Below are 14,876 nucleotides of genomic sequence, written 5' to 3'. Positions count from 1 at the left end.
ATACCTTTTTATTATCAGGAGATTTTATAGATATGAAATACAATTCTTTTACCCTTGAACTACCATCCATCTCTCCTCTTTTCAGTTAAGGAGAATTAATAAGACATTTTCAAACAAATTAACCATTGCAAAACATAGACAAACTAGCCAGAAGGTCTTTTTAATAAACTTCCAAACACGAAAATGGACACATCTTCCAAATCCAACTATTAAGTGAAACTCTTAGGTAAGGTTTTCCATAACAAGTCTTTTTGCTAACTTCGTATTGCCTTGAGAGAGTTTTACAATATGTTATCTAAATAAATGCATGATATATAAATGTAAACAACCCAACCAATAAACACTACCAAAACTTAATCAATACACAATCTACTCAGCAACAAGAAATAAAAATCATTATGCTCCATTTAAACACAAATATTTACATAACTAATCAATTAAAGCAGGAATCAACCAATCGAAATCCGAAAAACAGATCAGATCTTGAACAAATGTACCTGAATACCGTAACGAATCGATTATAGGTTAGGTTTATCAGCACTTGGAAGAAGAAGAAGAAAAATTGTATAGAGAAGAGAGTAAGTATGTGTTTGGCCATGCAATACCATATCACGATATGGTATCGTGAGATGGAATCAGTGTTTGGACATGCGATTTTACGACGATTCCATATCATGATACCATGATATGGAATTATATGGGATTCCATATCATGATTTGAGATATTTAAAAACAAAAATTGATCCACAAGTTTATATTTTGTTAAAACAACCTCACATTTATATCTACTACCCATTTATTTCATATGTAAATAAAATTTATAGTCAACGTCACAATTTCCATTTCCGCACATGATAGTAAAGTACTTGAGAATGCACTTGTTGAACCAACTTCACAATTTCCATTACACAAAGTTGTCTCATTTACGTCACATATGTTTTTAGTAATTTTAAAAAAATTGTTTGTTGGTAGATAAATATTATGTTGTTGATGCTGGTTTCGAAACACAAAAGGATTTTTAGCTCCATACAAAGGACTACACTATCATTTGCAAGATTACCGAGGAAGTGAAAGAGAACCTCAAAATTCCAAAGAACTATTTAATTATAGGCATTCATTTCTGCGCAATGTGATTGAACGGACTTTTGGAGCTTGGAAAAATAGATTTAGAATACTGAAACAAGGAATGAAGCATTATGATATTGATACACAAGTAAAAATTGTCATAGCTTGTGCAGTGTTACATAATTATTTGCGAGAATACCAAAGCACTGATGAAATATTTATGGTCAATGAGCATGAAAATATAGTTGCGGATGATATTGACCAACAAATGGCTCAAAGTAAATGTTGGTTCGTCCTCTCGGTCACATAATCGAGAAATGCAAGTTCAACGTGAGGAAATTGTCCGTATTGATGTGGGAGGATTATATTAAAGACTAGTACACTACAATTAATGTTCATTTTTTTTTATTAAATTAAAGTTAGATAAAACAATTACAAGTGGAGAACAAATAATTTTGTAATAATTTATTATGCTATTTTATAAATTTTTGTTTATTTGATAAGATTGATTAAACAATTGAGCTATTTTAATAGGTTTACAACTTATGAGATTTTTATGTTTATGAGAAAATATAGAACACAAAAATTTCATATTGCATGTCCAAACAAAACTTCATTTTCATCTCATAATTTCATATCATGTCACCATATCATGATTTCATATCACATGGCTAAACGGGCCTAAGTGTGAATGCCTTACTCTCCTCGCTCCTAGATCTGTGCAATTTACAGTGATTTCATTTTACAGGTCGGGTTGCTTCCTGTTTTAGGGAAGAAAAATACATAAATGAGTTTTAAAATTTACTCCTTTTTAATCAACATTAAATATTTATCGAATCTATATGTTGGATTTGACGAGAATAAAAAGGAAAAAAAAAAGTCCACCTGAAATACTAAGATAGTTCTATTATATTCTAAATTATACAATCACAAAAAAAATTATACTACACACTAATATAAGATTAAAAGTTAAAAAATCATACCAGACTTTAGAAATAAAACAAAAATAGTAACTATAAGAATTATACCTACAAGGCTCCAAACGTGAGACTCACCTAATTTTCTTTTTCTTCAAATCTAAGTATCTAACCCATGGGATTCGATAAATATTGATAGAGATTAAAAATATTAACTTTTGATAAATTTAACTTGAAGGATCAAATTAGTTGGTGCATACTCGAAAAACTATTTTAAATCTGTCATTAAATGAAAAGAATTATTTCTGTTATTTCCTCTATTTAGGGATTTTCTTGGATGTAAATGCAACATCAACATGGTGGAGTCATATTTAACACATTGTGACGCCATTATTTCATCCTGGTGACTTTTTCACCTAGAAATGTGTACCTCTATTATATTAATCAATAATTTGGAAATTATAGTAATTTAATCAAAGTATATTTACTAAAAGATGATTTTATATTATTGTCAGTTTCATACTGTTAAAATTTCACATTTTGACCTGATAGCACTTACCATTCAAACCCAATATCACTATTAACTAGTTCAAATTTTAGTAGTTTATAATGCTTCAATAGTAATATTATTTTTTAAATAGTGTATACTTGATAAACCTAAAATAAAAATGAATCATTTCCATTCTATCTAAATAATAAAAGCAGAACTAAAATTATTGTCTTTTTAAAAAAAGAAGTTACAATCTTTCAAAAAGCAACGCATCTTAAATCTGTTTGGACAATGAACTCTATACTCTTGAGCGCATTTCCCAAATTATTAGATCTTCAACACGTTTATACCCTTCGTTTGTAGGAAAATTGACACATTAGTTTGTCTCTCTCCAGATATGATTGATGAAGAAGCAAGTATCGTATACCAATACAATTCTTTTTCAAATTTTCAAAGCTCGCGTATTATCTAATAAACTTACTTTTGTAAGTCCATTTTCCCAGAAAAACGAACAAATTCTCCAAAAAGTTTATAAAGTTTATAGGCATTTGATGCTTCTGTACCTCTAATACTTTTGGACGTCTTTCTTTTAACTGGTAAAGTGATTTAGAACTAATTCATTTCTTAAAACCTGTTATATTCTTTTTCCAAACATCTATACAACATACCCATACTAGTTGAAGAAATCTGTTATTTGTCATACAAATTGGAACCTTCTTTAAAGTTATTGCAACTTTAGAGTGAACAATTTTTTGATGTTTGAAAAAAAAATTGAAATTACCAAAATTCTGAATTTTCCAAAATTTTATAATCAAACGTGTTTTTCAGAGTAAAACGCCCCCTGATTTTGTTCACATGGTAGCATGACCAGACTCTGCTCCATTCTTGGTTTATCCGAGGTTAATCTCCATATTATTGTTCATGCTCCTACATAAATCTTCTTCATATCAACCAGGCATAACCTCACATCTAACTTACCAAATCTTGGTCCTCCATGTTTTATGGTCACGCTCCAGATATCCAACTCTAGACATGCAAGATTGTTGTTGTCCCACAATAATTATGTGTTCACTTCTATCAACTAGCTTTTGAGATTGAGTTAGACAAAATACGCACTTCCCTCACAGATTCGTACCATCTTCCACATAATTATAAGACACTAGCAGCTTCTTTTACTGCTAGCCCACAGCTTGTTCCGAGAAAATTGAAATGCAACACAAAGGACCAAATAAGTAAAAAAGAAAATAAACAAGAGGGGTAGGAAGCAACAAATGGGGCTCTTCTAGTGATATATACATTTCAAATGGGTTCTCTATCTTTACATCCCATACCAGCTCAAGCACTCAACTATGAATTAAACTACATATACAACACAATACCCCGACCTCTTCTTTCCTTCCATGGTGGAGTGGGAGAGAGGCATCGGGAAGAGGAAAGAACCGAGGGGGTTGGGGGCACAAAATTACACTGCAGCAAAGGCATTGACCACGATTGCGAACAGCTCTCGATGTGGTTTCAAAAACATCAAATGTCTGAACTCAGTGTTCGAATACAGATTCTAGGACACGCATCCATTTAAACCCACTTCAAAATTTTGAGGATCCAATAAGGAAGAACAGAGCTGCAGGAAAAATTACATAAATATATCTTAGATTAACTAATAAAGTCTAGTGAGACCAGTAGATTGTAATAAAACATCAAAGTTCATCCAAAGGCACATAGTAGAAAGAGAACGGTGATACATGGCTATGACACAGATCGTGGCTCTGGTAAGCAAGAGGGAAATATATTTTCAGAACAGAGCATTGTTATCATGTTCGTCAGTTTTTCTTTTTCATTTTTTTTTTATATTGGTCTTGCTCGGGCCAGCTTACATGTCCCTCCAGTATTCCACTAAATACATGATACATTGTGCCAGGTAATTCAGCCCCACCAAGACTTGGGACACCTGGAGAGAAACTACTAAGTCACTTTTGTCGGAGTTAGACCCTGGTTTCCGAAGTTTGCACCCTACACAAGACCATACCGTTGGACTATTATCATGTTTGTCGGTGGAAGTGCCCTTTTCACGTGAGTCAACATACTTGAGAAAGCAACAAGCTAAACCACAAAACGTCTTTGCAGAATGGGCTAGGAAAGACATGTACTCAGAATGAAGGAGGGGCGCAATGAAAGGCTAAATATCAAAGGTCTTTCCAATAAAGGGACTAAAATCTCAAAGAGGACTGAAAAACCTGCTTGACACATTACCCTCCTCTCTGAAGTCCAAGAAACCGGTCCCCTATTGCACACAGGTCACATGGCCCAACTCAATGCTTGCACACAGGTCACATGGCCCTACCATCTGGATTCGCCCAATGGTCTATCAATTAATGCACCCACCAGGATCAGGCACTCATAACAAGGGGTGTCTAAATCACCGGGGATTCTGATAATATCAATAATTTTAGACTTTTCTTTTCTTCATCAAAGCAGCATATTCATTAATGATGTACCTTTTATTACAATTAAATGTATTATTAATGAGGTACCTTTTAGCTTCTCCCAAAAAATTGTAAAGTTTTTGCCCAGTTTTTGGCTTTTGAAATTACCCCCTGCGGGCTGTAAATCCCACCTCATCAATCTTTAGCTGATGAGTTTTCTTATGTGAATACAAAATTACTTTTATAAAAAATAAAAAAACCTTCTCCCTAAAAAGTCAAATGTTTCAACCTTATATAGAGTATACTGTGATTCTCTCAAACAAATTTAAGCATTTTAATAGCCATTTTGAATTAGTAGTTCAGTTTTGCTTGAATACTTCTCAATTCTATAGGTTCCAATAATATCTAAAATCTGAAGACTAGTTGATTTTATCCTTGCAAACAACGAAGAAACTACATATTCGGACACAGATGGATATTAATGGAACATTTTGCTTCTTTTACATTGCCATTCACTTTTTGATACACTAATGATTCAAGTGACCAAACACATCTTCATTGGGAGAGAAATAAATGGTCATGTGGGTAAAAATAGTGATGGTTTTAACCAATAGAACAAGGGGGATATGTTTACGGCACTAGGAGTGATGAAGGAAAGGTTATCCTAAAGATAGTGACAGATTTGACCAAGATCCCAACTTATTTGGGATTGAGGCATAGTTGTTGTTGTAATTGTTCAAGTGACACAAAACATAAGTAAATTCTCTTTAAATGATTATGTGAATTTATAACTAAAACAGATATCAATAATTAGATGGCAGAATTTTTTGATAACTCAACTGAAACAATGGCAGGAATCAAGGTGCACATGGTAGCATTTTGAAATTCTAACACTACAGTTGATCAAGTGACTATCACAAGTAAAAATAGATGACAAAGTAACCATTGGAACTTACAACAAGATTTCAAAGCCTCCTGCCTAGATTGAGAGGTGAAGCTGAGCCCGAGGAAGAGGGAAGTGTTTGTTTCACAAACGGATGCTCCAAGAGCTGAGTAGCAGTTGGACGGGCACTTGGATCCACTTGCAGACAGTGGTTAATGAAATTGCGTGCATCTTCCGAAAGGGTATTAGGCACAGCTGGAGGTTCCCCCTTCCCAATCTGAAACAGTACCTGCATTGGCTGTTCTACAAAATATACATGGTCACTCTTCAAAAAATAGTGAATTTGCACACATCAGAATCTCCACAAAGAAGGTGTTCAATCAAAGAAATCTTATCCCCCCACCCAACTCCCTCTTTTTTCATTTTTATATAAACAAGCTAAAGACAGTTGCACAAGGATAACATTTTCTAAGTTGACCATAATAAGAAATATAACGAAAGGAAACCTCATAAACTATTATAGCATTTGACAGGAGAACAGTTATTGCTCTTGTATTATGAGGTAACTTCCAACTTACAGACTCTTATTCCTCGTCCGAAAATCCACACACACACCTTAAACAGTGGTCTTCCATTAATCAAATATAACTAGCTAAAGATCACTTAACATAGCACAGTAACATAAACAAACACATTTCATGTGAGAATATAGATCCCAAACATCTACAGCTAATGGTGCACACCTCCAAAAAATTATCCTCCTTACAATAACTGGAAAAAGAGGAGACCCAAGTAAATAATAGGTCAAAGGCATGGATAATTCCACAATTCAATAGCCATTTCATTTAGGTACAAATACAATTTGGTTTAGACAGCTTAATTAAGTATTGATTTATACTCTATATGTTTCAACAACAGAGCATTCCAATCATCGTTTCTGGAATAGGCCTTGTGAACATCGTCCAATCAAAGTGAATAACCAGGTATCAAATTTCAAAAATAATAAGCAATTAGTAATATTTAGCATGAATTAGCCCACCAGATTAAGGGAAAGTGTATTAGACCCTCAGCCTCATGTGGCAAAATGAATACCATTTCAGCAATAACAGTTGTCTAGATTTTACCAATAACAAGTACCACAACAAGCTATTTCAGGAGGATTAGGAGGTTATGAGTTCAAAGCCATTGATGAGCATGTCTGACCAATCAATATTCAAGGAAGGAAAAAGAATATGAAGTTTGTGGTTACGTACATTTTCTAAGTGGGAATAAGGAAACTGGCGAGTAAGCATCTCTAGGACAGTGCAGCCAAGGCTCCATATATCAGCTGCAAGTCCATAACCTGGGTTCTTCCTGTTCACAACCTACATAGAAGATGGGATTCAAATTTTAAAAAATGAAATAAACAAGTGGATATGTTAACAACCCACAATAAAACTACTTGGTAAACAAAATTTTGCAATGGTACACTCATACAAACTTGCAAAACTATCTATAGATATTAGATTTTCTACCATATGTATTACTAATTAGTGATATAAGTGCATTGCTTCGTCTAGAAATACTCCTATGACTTCCTTTTTGGATACACATGAACCCAAAAAGAACACTGAAGAATTCATTCTGCAACCTCAAACTCAGAATAAATAGACAGGTTATTTAGATTTGCTTGTAGAAGTTGTAAAGAATAGAGAACTCGAGCTACTACAAAACTATTTGGGTTTAAATTTTTGGATTCAGGAGGAGAAGACCAATGAAATGTCACATCTAATATTTAGATATAGGCAAATACATTGATAAGAAGGTAAAATAAGCAAGCTGACAGAAAATTAACAGTCATGCAAACCTAAGATCTACATTGCAATGTGAACCACCTCTATCACACATCCACACACCACTAAAAATCTGCATCACCTATTTTCAGATTGAGCTTGACATATAGGCTCAATCTTTAACAAAGGAGGAGACAATTTTCCTCACACTAGATATGAAATCATAGGTGTGGCCCATCACCCATGAGGCATACGCTAGAAGCTGCTATCAATAACTTGGTTTTGAGCTTTTGAAACTGCAAGAAACAAACCAAACAAGTTTCTCTGGCTAGCAGCTTGACACACAAATCATTACACATTGGGTGACTGAGAAACCCTGTCGAGTAGCTATTTTCAATATCTGCCTACAAGCACTAGTTCACTCAAAAGGATAATTATAACTAGAGTAACAACTCATTCATATTTAAACAGTTCACCATGTGAAAAAATTAACACTATAAGCTAAGACCACAAGACTCTTAGTGTGCGTGCCAAATGCGGGTTCTTTCAAAGATTACTAAATCCTGTTTCTCAAAGCTGAATGGTAATTGCTAAGAAGCAAGCATGAGAACACGAGACTCCTGTTGCGTGCGGCAAGTACATGTTCTCCCAAAAGAGTATTATATCCATTTCTTGATGCTAATTGATGATTGCTAAGAAACAGGAATGAAAGAACCCCAAACTCATTAATGCACTCGGAAGCTAAATTTAACACACTTAAAATTTGATTTCTGTTATATTACGTTGCAAAATGCACCAACATTGATGTTCTTTATCACACCAAAGCAGGCCCCTATAAAGATTTGCAATATTACATAAATATTTAGATTTGCCGATTTCCTTTTAATCATCAAAAGACAAATCAAAGCTTACCTCAGGAGCCATCCAGAGTGCAGTACCCTTGAAAGACTTGACATCATTCAACTTCGTAGCCTGCATGCATGTCGAATGACTCCGCTTATCAGAAATTGTGACATACAAAAAAGATTAAAACTCCTGGAAGTTTGGAAGACAATAAAAGCATCGAAATGAGAAAGAAAAAATAAAGGACAACAGTGCGATGAAATGACAACCTTTGCAAGGCCAAAATCAGCAAGCTTGACTGATCCATTAGCATGCACCAATATATTAGCGCATTTAATATCTCTACAAGAAAATAAAATAAAGAATATCAATATCCTATGTTATTGTGCAGGCATTTTCAAAGATTTGGGGCCCACCACTTTCAACTGCAAACAAGATACGAAAAAACATAAAAACTAAAGGAAAACAATTTTCAAGTAAATCCTTCTTTTAATAAATAATTTTTCATATAGATAATTGACTGGTAAAAATTATTTAAAGGGCCACCTTCTCAACAATCCTTCACAAATCACAATTCAGGAGCCTTTTCTTTACAAGTACAAATTAATCACATGCTAGCATGAGTATGCTCAAGTTTCTAGATCATTTAACCTTACAATTTCTCATCTTCCTAAACTTTGACAACAAACCAGATGAGAAAACAGTTCATAAAGATATACAGTACCACAATTAAAAAAAACAGTTCATAAAAGATATTCTAAGAGTCTTTGAAAGCAGATGAGAAAAGTGATCGACCACGGTCAATTAAATAAATAGGCATACTGAATTCAAAAGATTCACTTAAATGTCATTAACTTGCAACCATCCGCAAACAACTTATACCCTTCTTCAAAAGAGACGGTAGGCTTAACTCCTAAGTTTGTTCAGTATTCAGTGTATCATAATAATAGACATAAGACATGGGAAAAAAATAATTAAAATTAGTAAAAGAGATCTAATACAGATAAAAAGAAGGGGCAGTATAGAGAGCAAACATTTGTTGCTCTGATTTGTCACCTGTGAACCACATTTCGGTCATGCAAATACTTCAAACCATGTAAAATCTGTCTTGTGTAGGCAGATACTTGCGAATCTCGAAGGTGATATTTCTGGTAAAGATTCAACAGAGATCCTTGTGTAACCAGCTCAAGAAAGATGTACAATTTCGAATCATTCTGCAAAAAATTTAACCAGGAGTGAAGAAAAAGATCAACTACAGAGAGAAGATTGCTAGACAATGCAAAGGAGATCGAAGTGTTAAGACAGCTTATCCAATTGAGTCATGGTACTGAAAAACGTGACAACCGAAGTGAATTTTGAAAGGAAAGACGCAAGACAGAAAATAAACAACAAACTGAAACCTAAGATAGTATTTCACATTTAAACTGCCAAAAGTGGAGGATGAGACATACAGATCAAAGAAATTTAGCAAGGTAAGCATTTCTGCATATAGGATCAACATGTACGAATAAAATATGCACTCTTCAGACTAAAGGCTTTTATATAAAAAAGTAATCATTCACAGGGAAATAATTAGAACAGTTCTTCAGAGGGGAGCCATTTAAGGAAGCATGCAGAAGCACAAAATTGAGAAGGCATTACCTTGTCAGTTCCATAATATTGGACTATGTTCTCGTGTTCGAACTGTCTTAGAAGTTCAATCTCCTAAAAAGCCAAATTAAAAAGAAACAAACGCAAATCAGTGAATATGCCACTAAGGTAGAACATAGGCCACCAAGAAGCACAAAGGAGAAAGCATGAGAATCTAGAAATATAATGACAATTTCATATGCTCATAATAGTAGCTTCCTTCATCATTCAAACTTATTTCATAGATCTTATAAAAGGATGGTCCATTTCTAGTCCAAATACCTCTTCTTTGTTCCACTTCTATTAACTTTTTACTGGAGGTGTGTCTCCAAATTCCAGCACAAATAAGTAGTTTTGGATATACTCCAGCACCATCAAAAATATTGTACAAACCTGCTCAAGTTGGTATAGACTTTGTCTTCCCCCATCACCTTGATCAAGTAATGACACTTCCTTCACGGCAAAAAAGAAACCATCACTGCAGTAATGTGAACACAGAAGGTTACTTCCCAATAGAAACTGTAAAAGCAGGAAAGGTTAAACAAGCCATAAAATTCTAAAATATATACACATTAGAAAGACCTTTAAATTGGTGGAAATAAGAGAGAAGGTTCAAACTGAGTATGCCAGAAAACTATAATTTTTATTAAAAAAATTGATGTGGTGTCCGGGCCAGCTTACGTGCACCTTGACTAGTTCCACCGGATACATGTCACCTTCCACCGGCAAGGGGTACCAGGTAATACCTTTGTCCGCTGGGACAGATGGAAAGAAACCACCTAGTGTTTTTTTTGTCTTTGCTGAGATTTAAGACAGAAAAACTATAATTTTATGAAGTACATATCAATCTTTTGTTTCCTTTGTGTTCTGGGCGATCAAACCAATATCTTCTTCACTCAGCCTGACTTTTGTAAATGATGTAAACATTATCATTCAGACATGCTCAGTGCTTTGCACAATCTGTAATGCTTCTGTAGCACTTTCGTAGGGTTACCTTCCTATCAATAAAAGCTTACACTAATCTATCAAGAAAATCCAACAAGTTGGACTCATCAATAAATCATTATTGCAGAAGAGAAAAAGACAAATTTTCCTATTAACCATTAAGTTCTCTGCTATGGTCAGATTAACCAAATTATTATGTCTCTTGAATCTCATCAAGATAGTAAAAATTCACAAATATACTTCCCTTTATCTAACAGTGTGCTCTCCTAACTGTAGCCAATCTTCTTTTTTTTTTATGACAAGGGAAATCCGCAGCCGCTACCCTTTGGGTGATCATAGGGTAAAACTCCCGCTCCTATGCAATAGCTCGCAAACCACATAAGAGAGGTAACCCACACTAGGCAAGCCCAGTGCGACTAGCTAGACCCAGAAGGCAAATCCCTTGCTTTCGCTGGCAAGGGATTTCGAACTTGAGACCTCCAACAAGGAAGCCCCAAGCCTAAACCATTGGGCCACCCCGAAGGGTAACTGTAGCCAACCTTAAATTACACTGTATATTCATACAATACATATTCAGCACTGAATGTCAAGTAGCTATTTTCTTAACAATGGAATATCTTTTTGAAATATAAAGTTTCTTATACCTTAAATTGATTAATGATAATTAGATAACAGCTTCCATTACCAAATCCTCAGAAATATATTACTTCCTTAAGATTAAGAATCACAAATAACATCTTGTATTATCTTGATACATCAAATACTACATAAGCCTTCATTCCTTGAAGCTCTATTTAGTAGTTCCACTATCAAACAGACAGATGTGCTTGCCTTCAATATAAACCGAGGCTATGAGAAATCTGTTTCCTGGTCTATTAATTTCGAGGTAATGAGATTTTGCATCAAAAGCACAACCAAGAAAAGTAGCTGTAAACGAAGAATTTGATCCACCATATAAAGAACCCCATAATGAAGGGGTGTTTGTTTCTAGAAAATCATGCTAAAAATTGGAAAGCAAAAAAAAAATGAAGATGAGTCATAGCATTGGGCTTACTGTGAAATTCCTTCATAGACGGATCCAAATGATCCACGTCCTAGGAGACCTCCCTTGTCCCATCCTGTAATGAAGCGTGTGAATCTCCCATTCGGTGAGATGATTGACATACGCTCTGTCGTGCAGCTGGAAGAATCGTCATCATTTGAAGTATTGGTGAAAGAACTGGACAGAGATAGTAAGCTACTCACTCCTAATATCCTCCTATTACTGTTCTCCTCATCCTCCTCATCCTTCATATATTCTTCATCTCCATTGACAACCTCAGATCTACAAATCCCATGACCCGCGATTCCTGATTCCCTATGATCTTCAGGGCCAAATGCCCTAAAAATATCCCAAGTAGAGCATGCATCATCAACAATTGGCAGTGACATGACCGGTGGAGGAGCAAGAAGAGGCGGCCTTAAACCCCTGATCCCTCCTCCACCACCACCTCCAAGTAAACTTACAGGTTCATTTCCATTCGAAACAACTCCGTTCACTGTAACACCATCATCTAATCTAGTATCCGCTCCAGACACATCACTAATCACTCTAGCAGCACAAACAACTCCACCTCTGTCATAATTTAACTCGACTGACTGAACTTGCAGCTGAATTACATCACTAGCTTTAGAACTATCCGAATATCGACAAATATCCTCCTTAATTAACTTACTACCTAGATCAATCACCCTTCCAGAACCCGAACACTGACTACCTCCCCCTCCACAACAACTGCCGTTACTATTAACATCAATCACATGACTATCCAAAGAGGAGCGCACAATCATAGCATCCCATTCATCCGTAGGGATAGCGAAATCATCAGGACCAGAAAATCCCAACTTTTCAAAAAATTCAATAAACTCACCATTTTTTCCTTCGATTCGAAAGCTCTTATCCCCGCTGAACTCAAGCATAGAAGGTTCGTAGTCGATATTCTTCCTAGCGTTCAGCCTCTGTAGCTTCGGCTTCGGCTTGACAGAGGATTCGGCGCGTTTATGCTTAGAATCGACGCGCTTCTTGTGAGCAAAGAATCCTGGCAATCGATGCATTGCCGGATTCAGCTCGATCCATGTATTAGTATTATAGCAGCGGCGGAAATCGGAGAAAATTGCAGAAATTGGGTATTATAGGGTTTTTGCCGGGAAGATTGGATAGAGGAAAAAGGGAAAGGGGAAGGAAAAAAGAGAGAAATGAGTGGTAAACGCCGTCCGTCAAATGTAGGACCGAAGGAGACACGAAACGCGGTGCTTATGGTGGAGTGCGGAGTGATTGAGCTACACTTTTTTATACTAATTTAATTTTTTTAAATTTGACACACTGGATTTCATAAATTTCACGTGTCATGATTGGGTAATGTGAATAAACTATTCCCATTAATTGGTTTGGTACAATGAACTAATCCCATTAGTACTCCTAATTTGTTTGTTTTTTTAATTAAACTCAAATAATCTCGATCATCCGGCTACAACTCATGTAGCTTTCTTTAATTTTATTAAATGATGAAATGTCATGTCTTTTCTTTTGTCGTGGGGAAGGGAAGATGGAAATCGAAAAATCAAACAAACAAAATTTAACTTGATTTAGTACTATTTAACTAAAATAAGGTCAAATGTAAAATTGAAAAATATTTTACAAAAGAAAAAAGAAAGGGAGAACAAAACGAAGTGTTAATTGAATTTATAGTAAGGTCAAAATGATCATCCTGGCCTGACCGCCTCTGGCTGATGAAATGCCACAACAGCAGATAGGTAAGTGGTGACAATTTTTTTTTTAATAAATAAAAATATCGTAATGCAATTAAAATATCATCGTGAAGGAAAAGTATAGGGATGGTCGATGGAGCGGTTTGTTAGTACTTAATATCATAATTATTATATAAGCAGTCGGAATATGCTACTGTATGTAAGAAATTTTAATATTATAATATTAAAATAAATATCTTTATTTTGTATTGTATGATTGAATTTCAAATGCTAGCGGACTTGTATGACCCGCAGCCTATGCCAGGTTTGCGAGAAATATGGAGCTTTTTATTTTGATTTTCTATCTCCCAAAGGCTTCAATTATCACACAAGAATTTTCAAGGAAAGAAAATATATCTTCTCTCCCACCCCCAAAAATAAAATAAAAAATACACCCTCCGGCTTTTCATGTTACATGTTAAAAATATTTAATCAAAGAGACAATTTATAAATAATATATGCAGAGATTATAAAAAACACATGCAAGTATAATATAATTGTCACGACCCAGATCATCGTGATTGGCACCCACACAAACCCTCCGGTGGGAGAACCATTACTACAACCCAAACAAACAAATTTTATGAAAACTAAGGCATTTAAAAATCCGAAAGCATGTTTAAATGACAATAAAAATGGAGTTCCCATAAACTCCAAAGGTTTAAACAATTAACTAACCAAATTAATGCGGAAATTCAACCCCTAAAACCTGAAAGTCATTGTACCAAAACTCTACTAACGACAAGTCTAAGAACAAGGGGTACAACCCCGCAACCAAACAACACCTTAAATAAATAGTTTTAGTCCGAAAAGAGTGGACTTAAACAAGAAAGATTCATGGCAGCCTGAAAGAACTGGCTCACCCTTAAATTTGGGCACGCTCAATAGTCACCTAGCTAAGGTCTATCAATAGTCGTCTGAAGATGCCCTATACTCACAAAGAACAAGCAAGTGCAGTATTAGTACACAACTACAGTGTACTGGTAGGATAACGTTGTTATCCCAAAAAGTGAAACACATGCAAGTAACAACAACATTATAAACATGCATATACCGAACATATACAATATTAGTCATCTTTTCAGGATCAATGTAGCATTTCACGTTCTCAATAATACACAT

At 35.0% G+C, this 14,876-nt stretch overlaps 2 protein-coding genes across 2 annotated transcripts in view; both read right to left on the bottom strand.

The window, feature by feature from the left end:
• Positions 1 to 545, bottom strand: part of LOC125876643 (uncharacterized) — a 13,902-nt gene extending 13,357 nt beyond the window's left edge. The window contains exon 1 of the mRNA XM_049557865.1: positions 498 to 545. The gene's annotated coding sequence lies outside the window, so the exon portion shown is untranslated. The remainder of the gene's footprint in view (positions 1 to 497) is intronic.
• A 3,188-nt stretch (positions 546 to 3,733) lies between these two features.
• LOC125876641 (mitogen-activated protein kinase kinase kinase 1-like) lies at positions 3,734 to 13,280 on the bottom strand. Its single transcript, XM_049557862.1, has 9 exons — positions 12,022 to 13,280; positions 10,416 to 10,500; positions 10,035 to 10,097; positions 9,450 to 9,607; positions 8,663 to 8,735; positions 8,463 to 8,522; positions 7,032 to 7,142; positions 5,852 to 6,076; positions 3,734 to 4,093 (listed from the first exon to the last, which is right to left on the bottom strand). The coding sequence occupies exons 1-8, from the start codon at positions 13,059 to 13,061 to the stop codon at positions 5,861 to 5,863; spliced, it is 1,806 nt and encodes a 601-aa protein (XP_049413819.1). The 5' UTR covers positions 13,062 to 13,280; the 3' UTR covers positions 3,734 to 4,093; positions 5,852 to 5,860.
• Between the last annotated feature and the right edge of the window lie 1,596 nt (positions 13,281 to 14,876).

Source organism: Solanum stenotomum, chromosome 9 (assembly GCF_019186545.1).
Source record: "Solanum stenotomum isolate F172 chromosome 9, ASM1918654v1, whole genome shotgun sequence".
Classification (NCBI taxonomy): Eukaryota; Viridiplantae; Streptophyta; class Magnoliopsida; order Solanales; family Solanaceae; genus Solanum; species Solanum stenotomum.
This window is presented reverse-complemented; position numbering and strand designations above follow the sequence as displayed.